Source organism: Gorilla gorilla, chromosome X (genome assembly GCF_029281585.2).
Source record: "Gorilla gorilla gorilla isolate KB3781 chromosome X, NHGRI_mGorGor1-v2.1_pri, whole genome shotgun sequence".
NCBI lineage: Eukaryota > Metazoa > Chordata > Mammalia > Primates > Hominidae > Gorilla > Gorilla gorilla.
In genome coordinates this window covers 60,108,813-60,129,735 of record NC_073247.2, presented here as the reverse complement: position 1 = coordinate 60,129,735, position 20,923 = coordinate 60,108,813, and the positions used below count along the sequence as shown (strand labels likewise).

General features: G+C 41.4%; 1 protein-coding gene across 2 annotated transcripts in view; it reads right to left on the bottom strand.

The window, feature by feature from the left end:
• CLCN5 (chloride voltage-gated channel 5) overlaps positions 1-16,052 on the bottom strand; it is a 161,556-nt gene extending 145,504 nt beyond the window's left edge. Inside the window, exons 1-3 of one of the 2 annotated variants that reach the window (XM_019019652.4) lie at positions 15,797-16,052; positions 14,848-15,182; positions 13,268-13,411 (exon numbers count right to left, since the gene is read on the bottom strand). In XM_019019652.4, the coding sequence (XP_018875197.1) occupies positions 13,268-13,283 (16 nt within the window). In that variant the 5' untranslated portion in view covers positions 13,284-13,411; positions 14,848-15,182; positions 15,797-16,052. The remainder of the gene's footprint in view (positions 1-13,267; positions 13,412-14,847; positions 15,183-15,796) is intronic. The other variant, XM_055375782.1, reaches the window with a different exon arrangement.
• Positions 16,053-20,923: the final 4,871 nt, after the last annotated feature.

Genomic DNA, 20,923 nt, shown 5'->3' with positions numbered 1-20,923 from the left:
CCCAGCACCATTTATTAACTAGGGAATCCTTTCCCCCATTGCTTGTTTTTGTCAGGTTTGTCAAAGATCAGATAGTTGTAGATATGTGGCATTATTTCTGAGGGCTCTGTTCTGTTCCATTGGTCTATATCTCTGTTTTGGTACCAGTACTATACTGTTTTGGTTACTGTAGCCTTGTAGTATAGTTTGAAGTCAGGTAGCGTGATGTCTCCAGCTTTGTTCTTTTGGCTTAGGAATGACTTGGCAATGTGGGCTCTTTTTTGGTTCCATATGAACTTTAAAGTAGTTTTTTCCAATTCTGTGAAGAAAGTCATTGGTAGCTTGATGGGGATGGCATTGAATCTCTAAATTACCTTGGGCAGTATGGCCATTTTCACGATACTCAATCAATATCTTAAAGTAAAACCTGTCTTGTGTTCTACCACCTATCTCCTGGCTAAAACCCCAAATATTAGAGAAGCAGGGTCACTTAACACAGGATAGTGACTCTTGTCTCTGAACATCCACAACTGGGTGAAGGAACTCTCTTCATTATGCCAAACCAAGAGGACATTCTGACAGACAACCCTTTGACTTCTTGTATCTCAGACAAAAACCCTCTTTTTGGGGGAGACTGAGCTAGAAGGGGCCTTAAGAATTTAAAGATTTAACTTAATCCAAACATTATCAGGTAAATATTAGGTAATTTATATCTTCTCTACTTCAAGCATAAGATTATACTTGCATTTTTCCTCAGGTCCTTAAGTAAAAAGCTCAAGAAATTGTAGCTTAGCATTCACTTGCAACATTTAAACAAATCAAACAAGAAAAACAGCTATTATTCTACACATTGAAACATTTAATTTTTAAATTGTAGTCTGGAATACAATTACTATGCTGTTTAGGTATTAATATACCCAGAGATCAAAACTAATTATATGATTACAACTGTTTCATCAAAAAACTAATAAAGTAATTTTTACCCAATTTAATCTTACTTGTTTTCTTAGCATTACGCTTTAACAAAGCAACATCTCTCCTAAGTCCTCTGGCCACAGAGGTAGCTTTTAGAGGCCCTTGGTTTTATCAGAGTCAGCCTCCTTTGCTTCAGACCTGATCTCTCACCTCAACCACTAATATTCCTTTTATTTCTTAGTATAAATTGTCGAGGAAATAATCTAGTGAGGTAAAGTTTTTATTTAAATTTTAGTATTTAAAGGTTTTACAGGTTGTTGTAAACAAGTCGAGCAGTGTACAGAAAGGTGTCAAGTGAAAACTAAAATCCCTAGCCTTGCCACCTCTAATCTCCAAGGTAACTGACAACTGTTTCTTGTGCGTCATCCTAGAAATTTTCTAAGCATATGCAAGAACACATATACACGAATTCTTAAATAATAACTCCCTTCTTTGTGTTGAACAAGTGGGATCCTATAACATATACCATTCTGCACCCCTTTTTTCACTTAAAAATTTATCTTGGACACCATTCCCTGTCACTATATGTACATCTACTTTACTGTCTTACTCTATCACCCAGGCTGGAGTGCAGTGGCACAATCACTGCAGCCTCAAACTCCTGATCCCAAGTGATCTTTCCACCTAAGCCTCCTAAATTGCTGGGATTACAGGCGTGAACCACCACGTCCAGGCTACTTTACTCTTTTAAATGAAATGAACAGCATTCCATAGTATGTAAATATCATAATTAACATGACTGGTCTCTCATGCTGTACATTAATAAGACTGTTGATAGTAAAAAGATGGCAACTAGAAGGCAACCAAGATCCTTGTAACAAGTGACCTTTATGCAGTTCCTTTTGAGAATAGATTCATGGGGACAAAAGTTGTACAAGTTACATTTTGAAAAAGTCTTTCAAAGTGCGCTCTAATGGATTCTACCAACTTAGATGCCTACCAACAGTGCACGGAGCTGGACTTTTCAGTCAATCATCTGAAGTTCCTGCAGTTTAAATAGGGAACAGATATTTAACATAAAAATAGCAAAACACTGATCATTTTGTTATGTCTTTTAACAGTCTAGAAAACCAAGTGCCATAATTGGTAGCAACCACATCCTGATATGATTAGCCTTGCCCCTATCCAAACGCAAATTCAAAGAATGCTATTCCTCAGTATTAATCCAGCTCCTAAATAATGAATTATTATAGGTTGAGAGATTTAGAAGTAGATTTAGCATAGAAGAGAAAGCTATACTGCTCCTGGCACCACTACCCATAATTATCTCTAACACCAGGAGTGCCACAAAATGGTGTGATATAAGGTAGTTTCCACTCACCCATAATTAGTTAAAGGCATTGATAAAAGAGACACATTGAATATGTAAGAACACAGTACATCAGCATGTTCATGGCATGGGATGAACTAATTGAAAGATTTTGCTAGTTTAACAGAGAATGGGGTTGGGGGGATGTGGTTCCCAGTGACAGTGAAGACCTATAAGCATCACTACATAGAATCTAGTGAATTATTTTGCAAAGCACCTTAGCATACTTTATCTCGTTTAATCTCCATGGCAATCCTGATAGGAAGGCAAGGCAGTTATTACTCATTAAACAAAGATTCAATGAGCACATACTATGTGCTGGGCACTCTCTGCCAGGTATTTGGTATGAGAAGATGAATGAGACACTCCCCATTCATTCACTGGTCACTCTGCCATATCCAATCTATCTCCAAGGCCTTCATGTTACCAAGTTAGGGTACTTGGTAACATGGCCTACAAAACCCTGTGTGACCTGTCCCCTGCCCACCTTTCCAATTTTATCATGTGTCCCTTTATGCCTCATTCACTATGGTCCAGCTGCAATGGACCATGCTGGGAAAGGACCCAGGGATTCTTCCCACCTCAGGGATTTCCACCTTGTCTCCTCTGCCTGGGATGCTGTTCCCCCAACTCTTTGCGTGGATAACTTCTCCTCATCTTTCAGGTCTCAGATGAACTTGTCACTTCCTCCCATTCCCTTCTTCTCTCTATAAATTCAGTCTCTACTATTCTTTTTCATAGGACTTGACTTTTCTAGTACTCACAACACTTTATAAGAAAATATCTGTGTATTTATTTGCACTCCAACTCCCCCATGAGACTGCAAGGCTTAAGAGGGCAGGGATCATGACTTTTGTATTCACTGCTATAACCCCAGCATCCACCCAACACAGTGCCTGCCTGGCACACAGCAGATGTGAGAACAAAAATATTGAACAAGTGCAGTCAATGCCCTCAAGGACCATACAATAGAGCCAGAAGCCAATTTTACCAGAGGATCGGGGAGGCTTCAGGAAAAGCTCATGGCTGAAAGATAAGCAGGTAGTTGCTAGGAATGTTACCAACTGAAATGATCTAGGCCAGCAGGGGTGGACTGCAGGTAAGGGGGAACAAGAAATGCATGGTGTCTCTTAGAATTTGGGCTTTGACATCTGGGTTCATGGTGGTACAATTATTCAATACAGAGGAATGTAAGATAAGGAAACTCTGTTATTATTGTGTATTACTGGGGTACAGGACCCAAGGAAAAGAATAGCTTGACAGAGTTGAGAATTTGGATGGCAGGAACTCTCTTGCCTACCTGTCTCTCACCATTCTCAAAGCTAAACAGGAAAGATCATGATTTCAACCTGGGAATATTCAGTGCTGAGTCACAGGTGGCCACAGGTAAGGCCAGACCAAAGGGAGGGCAGTGGAAGGACCAGAAGATTTAGCATAGACAGAGCCAGGGTTTTCTTTTGCATCTGAACACGTTTTTTGGCCAGAAGATGTCAACGATGTAACTTATTGTGCTTGTCTTTGGGAAGGAGGGACACAGAAGAAAAGAAAGAGAAAACTTCAGTGTCTAGTATCTCACATGCCTAGTAATATCGATTTCATTTCCACTGGATGGTCCCTGTCCTGCATTTATTTCTAATTGCTCTATGTTTTAATTTCTGTGTTGTTCTATGTTCCTCCTGGATGTAGTCAGGGCAGAAATCCTAAATAAATATAATAAATTGCCACCTAATGCCAGAATGGTATTGGGTTGAAAATCATCAAAATATGACATTACTAAGGGAGACACTTCATACTATTAACTCCTCAACAGCTTCTTTGGCCTGACCATGGGTCTATAAATACTGGGTAGTTAACAGAAGGTAGGAAGGAGAAGAAGAAGAATCTGGCATTCGTAGCCACCAATAATGAAACTTTCTAGTCCCGCCTCCCCCAACCCTTGACACACAGAACAGCATTACATGAAACAGGAAGCTGAATCATAATTCTGGTTAAATAATAAGAATTTATAGTTTATTTCATAAGCTAACATAGTGAGAAGAAGGGGAAAAAAAACATCCTGGAAGCCTCAATGGAAAATCTATTTTTGAGGGGAGAAAAAAAACTAAACGTTTCACAGTAGCAGTAAAGCATAGTAGGAAAAGACTAAGATTCAACAGAAAACTGTAAGATACCCAAGCCTGGGGAAGGCAGTACAATGCAGTAGGACCAAATAGGTAGACAGACTGATAGAGAAAGAGCGGGCTGGGCAGCACTGATTATCAGGAGCCCCAGGGTCTAGTCCTGGCTTTGGGTACGATGTGACAGCTGTGTGGCCTAAAATAAGTCTCACTGGGCCTCAGTTTCTTCCTTTGCAAGATTATACATCTGAAACAGATCACCTCTGAAGACCCCTTCCAGTTTAAAAATCTCTTTAATAATACACCTAATTTTATTTTTCATGCCAAAACTTATAATCCAATCAGAACAGCTATAATGGACCAGGCATTTTGATGACTGACTCTCATCTAGAAGCACGTGCAGTAAATATTATCATAACCTTTCACATACTATAAAGGCCAGCATGTGCAAGTGCTTTGCTGCATTTGTATTCACTCACTACACTACATCCTCCCAATAATCCTGAGTAGGTATTAGTATTAACCCCATTTTACAGATGAAGAAGGTAAGGCACAAAGAGATTAAACAACCTGCCCAAAGTCACATGGCTAGTAGTGACAGAGCCAGGATACAAATCCAGGGAGTCTGTCTCCAGACATGACACTTGACCCCGGATGTGACAATTGAGGCTTCTGGAGTTTAAATAACCTTGGCTACCAAATGGCAGACCTGGGTTCAGATTCAGGTTATCGCACTCCAAGACCTGTGCTCCCTCCACAACTGTGTGCTTGGGAAAGAATAACTGACTCTTAGAGAATAATTTTTTGAAAGGTTGTTTTCGTTTACCCTCTATGCAATGACTTCCATCAGAATCCGTTCCCCACCAATTTCTCCCCACTGAAGAGTTATGGAAAGGCAAAAGGCGAAGAGAGACAAGGAACTCATTTCTTTTTAAATTTTTTAAATTTATTTCTTTATTATTTTAATTGACAAAGAATTCGCTTCTTGAGTACCTGCTGTAGGTGAGGCACTGTGCCAGATAGAGGAAAAGAGGCTGGGTGTGGGGGCTGCCTGCTTCTTTATTCCTGCTCTAACAACCTGACTTTCTTTCAAGAGTTACCTACTTTTGTTTCGGTCAACAGGCAGGACCAGATGGCTTCTCTTAGGTGATAGTGGTCCAATTAGCAAGCCACATGGCTACCCAGATTTCACACTAAAGCTTTCTCGTCAATTCACCGACTGCTTTGTGAGGCTCCCTCTTGCTCCCCACCCCCCATGTGTTGGCTAAATCACCAGAGTGTTTACAAATACACTGCAATGTGCCAAAAAAAAAATCTGCACAGTCAAAACATATACTTCCTTTCAATTTGAAGAACAGTTTCTCATTGCAACTATTTTATTGTGATTTTCCTCTGCCTTATTTTCACACTTAGCCTGACGTATATTTTGCCACCTCACCTTATTCTGCAACCTCTACATTAGATACAGTGTAATTTGCCATCTTTTGCACATCTTCCAAGAGTTTTTTGTAGTCAATGGGAGAGACAGCCAAAAATTACAAGAGTACTTGAGGAAGTATTAATAGCAAAAAACCTGTTCTAACCAAACAGGGGCCTGGTTTCTTCTCTTTTGCTCTTTTGCTGGAACGTAGAAGGGGACACAGAGTGGCCAAGCAGTTGTCCAGGGGGCCACACATGCTGCACTCCTTGCTGCCAGGTAGTTGTTGAGAGTCTACTGACTCTTATATCTCATTTTCAAATCACTTGTTTTCTGGTTATAAAAGTTATACACATTGTTGCATAAAAATTGAAAGTAAATAAAAGTATAAAAAAAGGAAGATAAAAGTAACTGTATCCTATTATCTGGAGACAGCCAGTGCAACAACTTTGGATCATTTCCTTTCTTTCTGTACTTATCTTCACTTCATAGGTGTATATGTAACATGTAAACACAGAGAGATACATAAACCCACACTTGAGTTAAAAAGAGAGAGATGGGTCCAGGCATGATGGCTCATGCCTGTAATCCCTGCACTTTGGGAGGCCAAGGCAGGTGGATCGCTTGAGCTTAGGAGTTCGAGACCAGCCTGGGCAACAAGGCAAAATCCTGTCTCTACAAACACTACAAAAATTAGCCAAGTATAGTGGTGCATGCCTGTAGACCCGGCTACTCAGGAGGCTGAGGTGGGAGGACTGCTTGAGCCTGGGAGTTTGAGGTTACAGTGAGCCAAGATCCTACCACTGCACTCCAGGCTGGGTGACAGAGGGAGTCCCCACAGCATCGGTCTTTTTTTTTTTTTTTTTGAGACAGGGTCTCAATCTGTTGCCCAGGCTGGGGTGCAGTGGCGAGATCATAGCTCACTACAGCCTCAGTCTCCTGGGGTCCAGTGATCCCATGTCAGCCACCCGAGTAGCTGGGACGACAGGTGTGCACCACCATGCCTGGCTAGTTAGCAAAACTCTGTCTCAAAAAAAAAAAAAAAAGTTTTCTTTTAGTAGAGATGGACTCTATGTTGCCCAGGCTAGTCTTGAACTCCTGAACTCAAGCAATCCTCCTGCCTTGGCCTCCGAAAGTCCTGGGATTACAGGTGTAAGCCACCACACCCAGCTAGTCTTTATTTTTAATGGCCAGATATTATACTGTTTGGAACTATCATAATATACTTACATTCCCCTAGTATGAAAACTATGTCTTCAGTTTTTTCACTATAAATACCTTAGCATATAAAGCTGGGTACATATATCTGATATTTCCTTCAGAAATTATACTTTTTAAAATTAACAATCCATGATATTTACATAAAAGTGGAAAGATACACGTAAGCAAAAATAAAGTCAACTATAATTTCTTTTTTAAAATACTTTTGCATATATCCTCTCAGACTTTTTTTTATACTATCCATACATGGACACAAACACATAAATTAAAATGGGATCATACTATTAATAATTTTTAAATAGCAACAATAATAATAATAGTTACCATGTATTGAGTACTTACCACATGACAGGCACCGTGATTTTCTCATTTAATCCCTTCAACAATCACCTCAACAACTGCTCGGCTTTCTCAAACTTGTTTGCACATTAGAATCACCTGGGGAACTTGAACAATACTGTTCTCTGTCCCGTCCCCAGAGATTCAGATTTAATTGGCTGAGTGAGGCCTAGGCTTGGGAAGTTTGGAAAGATCACCAGGTGATCTTTGGGCACACTAGCTAGGAACTATTAGGTTAGCTACTATTTTATCCCTATTTTACTGATGGGGAAATCAAGGAACACTAAGACAAGTAATATACCCAACAGCACACAGCTGATAAAGGTGTAGCTGGGATTTGAATTCAGATTTAAGCCCAGAGTCCATACTTTTAATGACAGTGGACCCTTGAACAATACAGGTTTGAACTGCACAGGTTCACTTACACGCAGATGTTTTTCAACCAAATGCACAGATGGAAAATACGGTAATCTCAGAATATGACACCCATGAATATGGAAGGCCAAATTTTCCTATATGCAGGTTCTGTAAGGCCAACTGCAGGACTTGAGTATGCTAGGATTTTAGTATACTTGGGGTCTTCAAATCCCCCGAGCACATGGAGGGATGACTGTATCAACAGTTTGGAATCTGCTTTTCCCTGCTCCCCCACTCCCTGACCCCTGGGTTTAACATTATGTCATGAACCTATTTCTATGTTACTAAATAGAACTCTACATTATCATTTTTGGTAATTACCATATTCCATTGTATGGATGCATCAAAATGCAAGTATTTTCAATTTTTCCCATTATAGAAAATGCTGCAATTAATATCCTTATTGATACATCTTTGTGCATACCCTTAATTACTTCCTTAGGATAAATTCCAAGAAAATGAATTGCTGGGTCAGAAGGTAAACATATTTTTTAAAGCTTTTAATAAATATTGCCAAACTGACATTCCCACCACAAGTGTATGAGAACATCTGCTTCCTTGAGTCCTTGCCAACAGTGAGTTCTGTCATTCCTTTTTAATCTTTGCAAATTATACTGGAGAAAATGGTATGCCATTCTAATTCCCCTTTATTTGACTACTACTGAGATACATGTTTACTGGCCATTTGCATTTCTTCTTTGATGTATTTTCCTTTGCACATTTTCCCTCGTCCTTTGTACATTTTTCTAGTAAAATACTTGTTTTTTTCTTATCGCCCTGTTAAGTCTTTGTGTTACAGATAATGAATCTTGCTGCAATTGTTTCTAGTTTTCTCATGAACTTTATTTATGGTTTGTGCAGAAATTTTAAATTTTCATATAACTGATTATATTAATCTTTTTCCTTATTATTCTACCTTTGATATTATGCACACAAATATCTTCCCTATCCCCAAGATTATATATATAGTCTTCCATATTTTTTGAGTTCCTTTATCATTGCCTTCTCTAAAAAAAAAAAAAAAAAAAAAACCTATATTTATTGCAGCAGTTCCAAAACAGGATTGCAATGCTCAGGTCTTAAGACTGAATCACAATTTGGGGGAATGGGGACCTGAGTAGGAATATTTTTTAAAGCACTACAGGTAATTCTGATGCCCCCTCCTTTATTAAGAAACATTATATTAACCCTTCTAAATTTATGCTGTCATTTTTTCCAAATTACTTCAGCACATGTGTTAAATAAATCATTTCATTAATTTGAAGTGCTACCTTTATCCTGGTTGATAAGTTCCATTACAGTAGAGACCATACCTGTTTCCACTGACCATTACGTCTCTAGGGCCCAGCAGAGTGCCTGCTGCACAAGTAGTGTTCAATAAATGTTAATGGAATAAATAAACAACACCTGACAACACAAGTCTCCAACCTCAAACTGGCTGGAGGTTATTAATGATAACCCTGAGTTATCAAAAATATTAAATTATGCTCAGTACACTGTTTAAAGTGGCCAGAAAATATATTAGAGGGCTCCATTAAGTGAAGTCAAAATAATGTTGGCCCCGTTTAAGAGGTATGGGAATCCAGATCAAATTCTCCATGGAGGAACCAGACAGCAATGAGCCAAGAACCTAAGGAGATTTGGGCTCCTGTAGCCCTTAGGGTTCCTCAACAAGCTCTAGAGACTGACTCATAAGCTTCCTTGAGCTGAGAACAGACTCACACATTGCCTCTTCCATGAGCCCACGTAAAGAATACTGGAATAGGGAATTAGGTGACCTGGATTTTAATACTACCTCTAGGATCAACTACTACCTGTTTGACGTTGGGCATATCACTTAACCTCTAGGAATTGAGCTAGATGTTTGTTGTTGTTTTTTGAGATGGAGTCTGGCTCTGTCGCCCAGGCTGGAGGGCAGTGGCACGATCTTGGCTCACTGCAAGCTCCGCCTCCTGGGTTCACGCCATTCTCCTGCCTCAGCCTCCCGAGTAGCTGGGACTACAGGCACCCGCCACCATGCCTGGCTAACTTTTTGTATATTTAGTAGAGGCGGGGTTTCACCGTGTTAGCCAGGATGGTCTCGATCTCCTGACCTCATGATCCGCCCGCCTCGGCCTCCCAAAGTGCTGAGATTACAGGCGTGAGCCACCGTGCCCAGCTGCTAGATGTTTTCTAAGAATCTTTTCAAGTCTAAACTTCTACTTAAAGACCCAAACAGACAACCACAGGACAGGGCTTCCAAGGACAACCTAAAATTACCTCCACAGAACAAGGTCCCAGTCCCACCCCAGGTTATAAGAAAATAATAGTGATAGTAGTAATAACGACTATTGCTAAATTTTACTGAGCACTTATTACATGCTACACAATATTCTAAATGTCTTACTATTATAATAATGGCACACACTTATATGGCATTTACTATGTTCCAAGTGCTCTGCATATATTAGCTTAATTTCTCTTCACACCAAGTCTATCAGGTGTTCTACTTTTCTCCCTTTTCAAAAATTGATATATAATAGCTGTACATATTTGGGGGGTATATGTGATATTTTGATACACGTATACAATGTGTAATGAGCAAATCAGGGTAACTGGGATATTCATCACCTCTAACATTTATCTTTTCTTTGTGTTAGAAACATTCCAATTTTTTACTTCAAGCCATTTTGAAATATATAATTACTGTTAACTGTAGTCTTCCTACTGTACTATTGAATACTAAAACTTTTTCCTTCTCTCTAGCTGTATGTTTATACCCATTAACCCACTTCTCTTCATTCCCCAAACTCCTTCCCTTCCCAGCCTCTGGAAACCACCATTCGACTTTCTACCTTTATGAGATCCACATTTTTTAGCTCCCACATATGAGTGAGAATATGCAGTATTTATCTTTCTGTGCCTGGCTTATTTTACTTAACATAATGACTTCCAGTTCCATCCATGTTGCTGCAAATGACAGGATTTCATTCTTTTTATGGCTGAATAATATTTTGTTGAATATATGTAACACATGTTTTTTATCCATTCATCCAGTGATGGACACTTAAGTTGATTTCCTATCTTGGCTATTGTGAGTAGTGCTGCAATATACATGGGAGTGCAGCTCTCTCTTCAATACTGATTTCCTTTCTTTTGGCTATATACTCAGCAATGGGATGAGTTATATTACTATCTCCATTTTGTAAAGGAGAAAACTTCCACACAGAGAGATTAAGTGACTTGCCCAAGGCCTCGTAGCTACCAAGTGACAGAACCAATGGAGTAGAACTCAGACCCACACATTTAACTATCATACCACACGGCTTCCAAACTATCATCGTACTTTGCTGGTTACTTCAGAGGTTAGCCAAAACAAAGGATAAGCTGCAGTTATCCAAAGAGCTTACTTATATAGAACACTCCCCTCTTCACTAATGCTGGAAAAATGAGGTTTCACTTCAATGTAATTTTAAGCACATCTGATTTCAGGGCCTGGGCTTGCAAAATACATTATTTACTATGAAAATATGACATTTTGATTAAGAGTTGTTAAACATTAAAATGTTTTTATTGTAAAATAAATCATTAACTAGTAATGACATTTCCATTAACTACAGAGAAAAAAATACAAGCTCTTTATGCATCATTAGGAACAAAACTTTAGATCCCCATCTGTGCCAATATCAGTTCTGTACTTTCAAAACTGTCTTTGAAACATTGACCTGACAGTCCATAGGTGTCTCAACCCAAACAGGTCATCCAAATCCAGTGCACCACTCCCATGCCCATCAGCTGCCTCCCATGCTCCCCATCTCAGAGAATGGCACCAGTGGCCCCCAGGCACCCAAGCTGGTAGTTAATCCAGGCCCATTTCTTGCCACATCCAGTCACAGAACATTCTAGAATCCCATTCTCTCTAACCTTACTGCCCCGGCTTCTGCTCAGACCCTTACCATCTCTCCCCTAAACTATTCCAGAAACCTCCTGACTGACTCCCAGTTTTCATCATTTCCAGCTCAGCACTGCTGCCAAAGTAATCTTTCTAAAACAAAATCTGATTATGTTACTTCCCTGTTTAGAATCTTTGTCTTCAGGATAAAGTGTAAAATCCTTCCTAGAACATACAAGGCTCTTTATTATCTGGCCTCCAACTACCTTCCCTGCTTCATCTGAGGTCGCGCCCCTACACATCTCACATGAGGCAAACAGAGCAACTTGGAACTTCCCAAACAGTGCTGCTCTGTCTGCCCAGAATGCAATTCTCTCATTTGCTCCTACTCATTTTTTTAGACCAGCTCAAAACTCAGACTTCATCAAGCTTTTCTTGGGGCTTCCCTTGCTTTTTGTACCTCTCTATTCTAACACTTATTCAACATGGCAAAATTATTTGTTTGTATGTCTGTCTTTAGATGACAAGGAATCTTCTAGCATCCTGCAACTTATTCATCTCTGTATTTCGTTTGTTGAATGAAATAATGTCTCAGGATTTAAGCAAGAATATCCAAACTGCTCTTGATAAATGCCCATTGTGTGAGTCAAAGGAAGCATACAGGCCAAATCCCGTTTCCATAAATGTCTTCACATTGATAATCTTTATACATGGAAACTACTTGTTACATTTGTGTGCCTACATAAAGTCACAACCAACACAATGAAACATTTTTAAAAGATACATTAGACCACCAACTAACCAACCTGCTGAATATTTCTAGATATTCAAGCTATTTCATTCTACTCCATTTAAGTGGTCTTTTTTTTTTGTGGGTCACAGGCCAATTTTGGTAGTGTTTGTCTATCATTTCTTAAACCCACACTCACTTTTGATAACAATAAAAATCCCACATACCCATGGAGATTCCTAAACCCTCCAAAGGGCACAAACCGCAACTCCGCTCAAAATAAAACATAACTTTGTATGTGGTAGGAATTCACAAGTTCATGAGAGATGTAATACATCAGCTAAGATACTACTGAGCTTTGCTCTCAGGTAGTTCATATTATTAAAACAGGCGTTTTCCTTCTCAATGTTTATATTGTATCAAATATAAACACTGTAACATTAAATATGCTCTTTCAAACTGCATACATCACAAAGTTTTTATTGGGAAGATGAAGCTGGAGAGGCAGTGACATCTGTCTCCCCAACCTTATGGTGGGGAATCTTATGATAGAAATTTGCCAGAAACAAATGAAAAACACAAATGGGAAAAAAATATCCTGTCTCCTGGCATATAACCCCCAATGATCACTTATTTAAATGAAGGGAGTTCTTTTAAATGCTGCTGGCATGGCATTTTCCTACTTCTCCTACAACCCCACTTTTAAATAATTTAAACTTATAGCTAGCAGCAGCTTCTTTTTAAACTAATGTGTTTTGTCCCTGCAAAGACAAAGGGTTAAATTAAAGAACAGCTGGCTGCCTGCCGTTGGCTGGGTGGGGAACGGTTGGGTGAGGGTAGAGAATAGAGTAGGAGGAAAAACCAGTTAGAAGAATAAGTGCTAATTTCTTACCCTGCCACATGGCCATCTTGATCCTATCTTCACCCACGCTGGGGTCACAGGCTGAGTTTCCCAGAGCCTCTCAGTTTTGTAGGGAGACTTGATAGAAAGGCAGCTATGTGGCCCTGTTTTCTCCAAGGGGCTAAAGCCCCAAACCTGAAAATGTAAACAGAAAAATGAATACCTAAAAGAAACTATACACTTCAAATGCTTGAAAATTATCTCCTGCTCCTCTCTGAACCTCTCTTTCAAAGATATGCAGGCATGGGTAGTGTCAAGTTTCCCTCTAAGCAGCAAGGTATCTCTGAAGAGAGAGAGATCTGGAGTGAGTTAATGTTGCCACTCAGTGCTATACATTTCTGCATGAATCATTAGAGCTTCAGTAAATGAGGTCTGAGTCTCAGTTGATGAGTTGCTGGATGAAATCACCGTTAAGCACCTTTCCTACCTTGAAGTTTCATGCTTTGGAGACTGAAGAGCAACATTAATATCCAGTGCCCTAACCAACCCCCAAAATACCCAACTTTACATTTAAAAATCAGTAGAAGGAGACGAAAGTTTATGAATAAAGTTTGGAAACAGATCTTGTATAGGGGGAAAAAAAGGAAGCGGAATAAAAAGTGAAGAGTGATGATACCCTTTGAGTAGTAGTTCTCTCTCCTTGTGTCATTATACTTTCCCACCCTTTGCAAATTTCCTATAGTGAGCATATATTGCTTTTATAATCAGGGGGAAAATGAACCAAAGAAGAAGAAAAATGTAAAAATGGAATACCAGTTTAAAGAAAATCAAATTAATTCAGCTAATTCCTGTTGTTAAAACTTCAAATCCAGTCCTAGGACAATAATATTTGCAAAGATATTAAAGGAGTTAGGGGCCAGGTGCGGTGTAATCCCAGCACTTTGGGAGGCCAAAGCGGGCGGATCACCTGAGGTCAGGAGTTCGAGACCAGCCTGGCCAACATGGTGAAAGACCGTCTCTACTAAAAATACAAAAATTAGCCAGGTATGGCGGTGCACTATAATTACAAGTGACGCCTGTAATCCCAGCTACTCGGGAGGCTGAGGCAGGAGAATCGCTTGAACCCGGGAGGGAGGTGGAGGTTGCAGTGAGCCAAGATTGTGCCACTGCACCCCAGCCTGGGCGACAGAACGAGAGCCGGCTCAAACCAGAAAAAAAAAAAAAAAATAGGAGCTAGGAATGCGAGAAAAAATGAGAGGTCTGATGACTTAGTTTGACTTAGAGGCTTAACACTCTGCTTGCCCATTTAAACAAGATCTCAGTTAATAAACTGGTCTTCCCTACTTAGCATACAAGCCAATCTGTTTTTTCCAAAAGTCTTCACCTTTTTGACCTGGTGAACATCAAAGTAGATTGTTATTTCCATATCTTTTATACAACCAACACCTCCACCTCCTAAGTGAAAGTGCTAAAGCACAAACACTGAAGGCTAATACTAACTTGAGAATCGTGTTGGCCTTCTTTAATGACAAAAGGGTTAATGTGTACACCAGTCCCAAAACACCAACAGAGAAAAGACAGTGCTTTGGACAAGGAAAAGTTCGCGAAGTCCAAGAAAACTAGGAACTCACAAACTCCTAGGGTGAATTCAGCAGGAAAAAGCGCTCCGATGACTTCTCTGAGACCTGGGACAGTCTGTTTTGATTTGCCTTTTTTCTTCTCCTATTTCGCGTGAAGTTAAGAAGTAATGATCATCGTCCCGTGGGACTAGGCGAAATTTAACATCTCTGAAGTTAAACCCGAGCAGTTGCTAATAAATGTATGAAGTTTATGTAAAGTGGATTCGTGCTGGTTTTTTATGCTCCAAACTTCTAGATTTCCCTCACTTACTCGGGGCAGCTTCCACTGACGTTATCGCACGGGCACAGGTACAACTTCACTGGGAACTCCAGGCAACTGATTTGCTCTGAAATGTTAATCAAAGGAAACGTGAGTCAATGTAAAGGCAAAGCTTTTCCCGTGTGGATCAAGGCGCTCAAGAGCAAGGCTCGAAAGTCTGGAGAGAACCAGCTACGCGCGTTAAGAGGCAAAAGGAAAACAGCGCAGCAACTACTTTTCCGAGAGTTTCTCCACTTTGCTAAGACCCATACAAAACCAGCGGCAAGTCCAGAGCCGGAGGGAGAAGAGCCGGGCCTCGGCTGAGCTTTGCCAGCCTAAGTCACCCTACCCCAGTCCGGGAAAGGGGACGCAGGCGGCTAAACACTCCGATTCAAAAGCGGGGCGGGCTTGGCGCCGCTCCGCAAGGAAACTTCGCTCGGGCAGCCCAGGGACCATAACTCGGAGAACAGGGCTGGGCTCCCGGGAAGACGCCGCTCAGCACTGGCTGGAACTAGCCTGTCTACCTCCTCTAAGCTCCGGGCTGCCGCCGCCGGGCGCGGGGAAGCCCCATCTCCGCGGGTCCAAGCCAGCGGGGTTGCGCTTCCCCTGTATCGCTGCGCTTAGTGGGTGCTCCGGGGGTGGGCCGGGGGCCAGCGGCCCGCCTAGGACCTGTTGGGGAAGGGACAGCCCGTTTGCCTTTACCTGTCGCCGAGGTCCGGAGCGGCGGAGCCCGTGTCCGCCGCCGGTGGGCAGCGCGATCGGTCGGCTCTGGCGTCCAGGACACCAAGTTGAGTGAGCGCCCCACGTAGCCGGCAGAGCTTCATTCACACAGCCCAGCCGGGGAGGAGGGGGAGCGAAGCGGGCGCGCGGCTCATGTGACAGGGCGCCTCGCGAGTATCGGCTCAGCCCAGCCAGCGTCTGCGCGTGCGCGCCACGGCGAGCTCACACCCGGCACCTCTGCCCAGCCGAGGTGAGGGGAGGCCCGCCGGGGAGGAGCTGCCAGGAGGAGTTTCAACTTGCGCAGCCGCAGTACGTCGGCCCCGCTCGCTGCCATATTTAATGAGGACTGGGCGGGCGGGTCCTATCCCAGTGCTGGGCGTGTCAGTTGCCTTTGAAAACGCAATGCCCCATTGTGTTTCACTATTTCCAGCTTGCAGTGCCTTTTTTTGCTGGGGAGAAGGTTTGTCCTTAGAATGAAACTGTCTATCCTGAGCTTTCGGCCCACAGAGTAATTAGTAGTAGAAATCTAATACTAATAACATTAGATCACATAATTTGAGCTTCTTCTTACGTGCCAGGCACTCTCCTAAGCCCTTTACTTTTTTCGTCTCATTTAGTGTTCACAATAACCCCGAGGGTTATTTCTCCATTTTTACTCATAAAAATACACAGGCACAGAAAGGTTAAGTAACTTGTCTAAACTCATATAATAGTAGGAATAGGAATAGTGATCAAACGTAGTGATACTTTTAACAGCCAACTTGATGTTTCCAGCAACGCTGCAAAAACTATACTGCAGTTGTTAGTACTGTATTATCTCCATATTAATCATTACAAAACAGAGGCTCAGAAAAGCTGAAGTCACAGGACTAGTACGTGGTAGAACTGGGAATCCAACCTAGGTCTAACTTACTCCAAAGCCCTTACCCTAGGTTTGAAAGAAACAGCACACCGTTTTGCAGAAGAGAAAACTTAGGCCAAATGGGGTGCACTGACTCACTTAAGATGATCCAGCTAATTAGTTCTTGGCAGACGTGAGACTGGAATCCATATAATCCAAGTAATCTAACTAGAACCCGGGTACTCTACTGCAGTGAACAATTTGGAATGCCTACTTTGGACAAGCTAAGTGGTCAGGGATTTAAAAACCCCTATCCTAGCCCAATCAGCATAAGGCTACCAGGGACAAATTTGTAATCCGACATAGTCAGGCTTTGACCCATTGCAATATGAGAGACTGCACACCGTAGGCATTTCATCAAACAGAAAAACATGGAGTCATTATAGGATTGGAGAGAAGAGTGGAGTTTAGGTGAATTTTAAACAAAGCAGTGTTTTTGGTAAGCTCAAAGCAAAGCAGTACTGTCATTTGGGGTCACCATCAGGTCTGAACTGCAAAGTGAACCCAGAGTTGTGTTTCCTTGGGAACCACAAAATAAAGATAGATGTGGAATGTTGTGTCCAGATACCCCTTATCTGAAGCTCTGCACCTGGGTTGGAAATTGAGGCTGCTTCTCTGTGTCGAAGAAACTTATGTCCTCCAGATGCATGTGGGATGTTTCATTCTTACTGATATGATTTCAAGCAGAAAAGTTTCTGATAATCTACGATTTTAGAGAACAAAGTCTCTCAGTGAATAAAAAAGTGGTGGTCACTGAAATAAAAACATCGTTACCACTTTACAGCTGCAATATGTCCGCCAAAGAAATATTGTTCTCTGTTAAATTTGCATCTGGTTTTATCTGTGTGTTATTCCAGCATGATGAATGGCCGGATTTTTATTTTTTCAGTCCAAAATTTTTTTGCTTTCTGAGCTGGTAACATTCAGTCCCTTCCTTCAGGCATTCATGGTGTATGGGATAGCCACAAATAACTAGAAAATATCAGTACAGGCCTCTAATAAAGGTAAATCCAAGTGGAGGTAACACCGTTGGCAAAGGTGAGCAGGCAGGAAGTTATATGTGAGGACCCGTGAGTAGTCCTATGTGGTTGAAGTTTAGGGTAGGGAAGTACAGGGGAATTGTGGAAGATAATACCCAGAAGGTAAATTGGGGCCCAATTTTGGAGCATCCTGAATATTGGACTAAGACTTATACCTAATTCAAAAAGTGACTGAGAAAGAATTGAGGTTTCTGAGCAAGGCAATCCTCTTTTGGAATTCATCTTTTAAAAGGTGAATCTAGAGTAATTGTTCAAAGAAAGGTTTGATTGTTTGCTTGATTTTTTTTTCTGTCATTGAAGTAGAAGAAACTGGAGCTTATATGTAGGTCGAGCAGAAAAACTACTGGTGAAATCAATAATAAAGAGGCAAGAGGCCGGGTGCAGTGGCTCACGCCTGTAATCCCAGCACTTTGGGAGGCCAAGGCAGGTGGATCACTTGAGGTCAGGAGTTCGAGACCAGCCTGGCCAACATGATGAAACCCCATCTCTACTAAAAATACATGGCTAGGCATGGTGGCTGGCGCCTGTAATCCCAGCTACTCAGGAGGCTGAGGCAGGAGAATAACTTGAACCCAGGAGGCAGAATTTGCAGTGAGCCGAGATCGCACCACTGCACTCCAGCCTGGGAAACAAGAGCGAAACTCTGTCTCACATACACACACAAAAGAGTCAAGAAAAGGAGGGGATAACTAATGGAGTAAAATAATTGAGAGGCGAGAAATGAGATTCAAAACACAAACTAACCTCGGACACCTCTTCCTCTGATACAGGAAGAAACGGTTTGAAGGATGGCAGTCTGGTTGGAAGGAGACATGTCACGAAACTGCCTCTGCAGAGCAAACATATTGGCTTTACTTAAAGTACATACAGGTTTATTTGGGAGAGCTGGGGAGCGAGTAGGAGGGGGTGGGAGGGAGCAAGGAATTGGGGGGAATTGGGAGTTATAAGAGGGCTGCAGTACACCCAGGCTACCACTTGGTGTCGCCACTGACCGATGACAGCTTGGAGGGCTCCAGCTGGGGACGAAATCTCCCCCTTCCCCCAAAAAATGTGCATTTCAAAAAAAGAACATTTTATCTTTTGCGAATTGCAGAACAAAACACAGTGAGCTCCAGAGCCAGACTCCCTGGGCTCAAAGCCAACCATACTCAGACGCTTACTAGCTGTGTCACCTTGTTCAAGTTATCTAACTTCACTGTTTCGGGTTTCTTACCTATAAAATGGGATAATAGGAGTAAATGTATTAACAGATGTAGAACAGTTAGAACAGATTAAGCACTCAATAAATGCTAGCTTGTATTACTATTGGTAATGATAATGATGATAATGAACAAGGCTCCTTCAGCCTTTGGATCCCGAAGTTTTTCGGAAGCTATTTGTGTGGTGAGTATAAATGCCTGTACAATACCTTCCCAAGCGAAGTGGTGAGAGTGTGGTGCTAATGTGGCAAAATTAACAGTTCAATCAAGAGGTACAGATTCTGACTGTTAACTTGTTTTCTTTCCCATGGCTCAGACCACTCTCTACAGAAATCCAGCCAGGTGTCCCATGTGTTTGTGCCCATGGTCGTGAGTGGGTTTGGCCAAGAGAGTGAAGATAGATCAACATAATGAGTCCTCTGCTCTCCTCCCCCTACCCTGGACAAAATTGAAAAGATGTTCCCACCCCACCTCCCATGATGGTCAACAAACTGTTAACAGGTCAAGAGCCATTTCAGATCTTACAGAGCAAAGAGTAAATACATTGTGATCTTAAAGCTTATTAAAAAAAAACAGGGAATTTCTCTGTATAATAAAAGGTAGCACTTTAGACTTAATATTGCAAAAGAAAAAGCTTTAGAACAATAGACCACAGTGACATCTAAACTATCATGTCTAAATGCAGCTTTAACTTTCATTTTAAAATTGGCATTGCAAATAGAGACAGATAGTTAGATGAGTACGTAGCCATGTAGAGTAGTAAGTGAATGTTTCTTGTATGGTTCTTATTTATTTGTTTCACATTTTTTGAGCCCTTACTATTATGCTAGCCATTGTGCTAGCCGCTAGAAATACCGATTTTAAAGTAAAATTTCCCGAGTGCCTAAGAAATGCCTGGGATAGTTCTAGAACAAAAAATGGGGCAGAATAAAAGAAAATGAACAAAGTTCTCTAGCTCAGGGGATCTATCAAAACAGTAGGTTAGGAAATCCTGATAATAAAGTGATCTGAAGTCATTTGTAATTGCCCTGTGCCTGGAGAGCAGGGTATCAAAATTAACAAATGGCTTCTATACCAAAAATGGATAGCCAACCTCATAACTGGAGAAATGCTACTGAAAGCTACCATGAGATACCACTGGCAAAGTTTTAAATATTTATAATAGATAGTGTTGGCCGGGCACAGTGGCTCATGCCTGTAATCCCAGCACTTTGGGAGGCCAAGGTGGGCAGATCACTTGAGCCCAGGAGTTTGAAGCCAGCCTGCCAACATGAAGAAACCCTATCTCTACTGAAAATACAAAAATTAGGTGGGTGTGGTGGTGCATGCCTATAATCCTAGCTACTTGGGTGGCTGAGGCAGGAGAATCACCTGAACCCGGGAGGCGGAGGTTGCAGTGAGCCAAGATCGCACCACTGCACTCCAGCCTGGGCGACAGAATGAGACTGCTTCAAATAATAATAATAATGATAGTAGTAATAATAATACACTGTGTTGACAAAGCAGGGGTGGGAGGGTAAGTCCTCTCATAAATTGTTGGTGGGAGTGCAATTAGTCAATTGAGGGCAATTTTGCAATAACTATAAAAATTAAGAATATATGAGACTTTGATCCCAAAATTTAATTTCCAGAAATATCTCCTTCAGTTATGTTTGCATGGGTGTAAAATGTTATATGAACAAGGTTATTCACTGTAGCATTGTTTGTAATAATAAAAACTGGGAAGCAACCAGATGTCCCTCAATAGGGGACTGATCAAATAAATAATGGTGCATCTTTCCAATGGAAAAAAAAGAAAAAGAAAAAGAATGAAAGGCCGGGTGCAGTGGCTCACACCAATAGTCACAGCACTTTGGGAGGCCAAGGTGGGAGGATCGCTTGAGCCCAGGGGTTCAAAACCAGCCTGGGCAATGTAGTGAGAACTTGTCTCTAGAAATAATACAAAAATTAGTCAGGTGTGGCATCACAC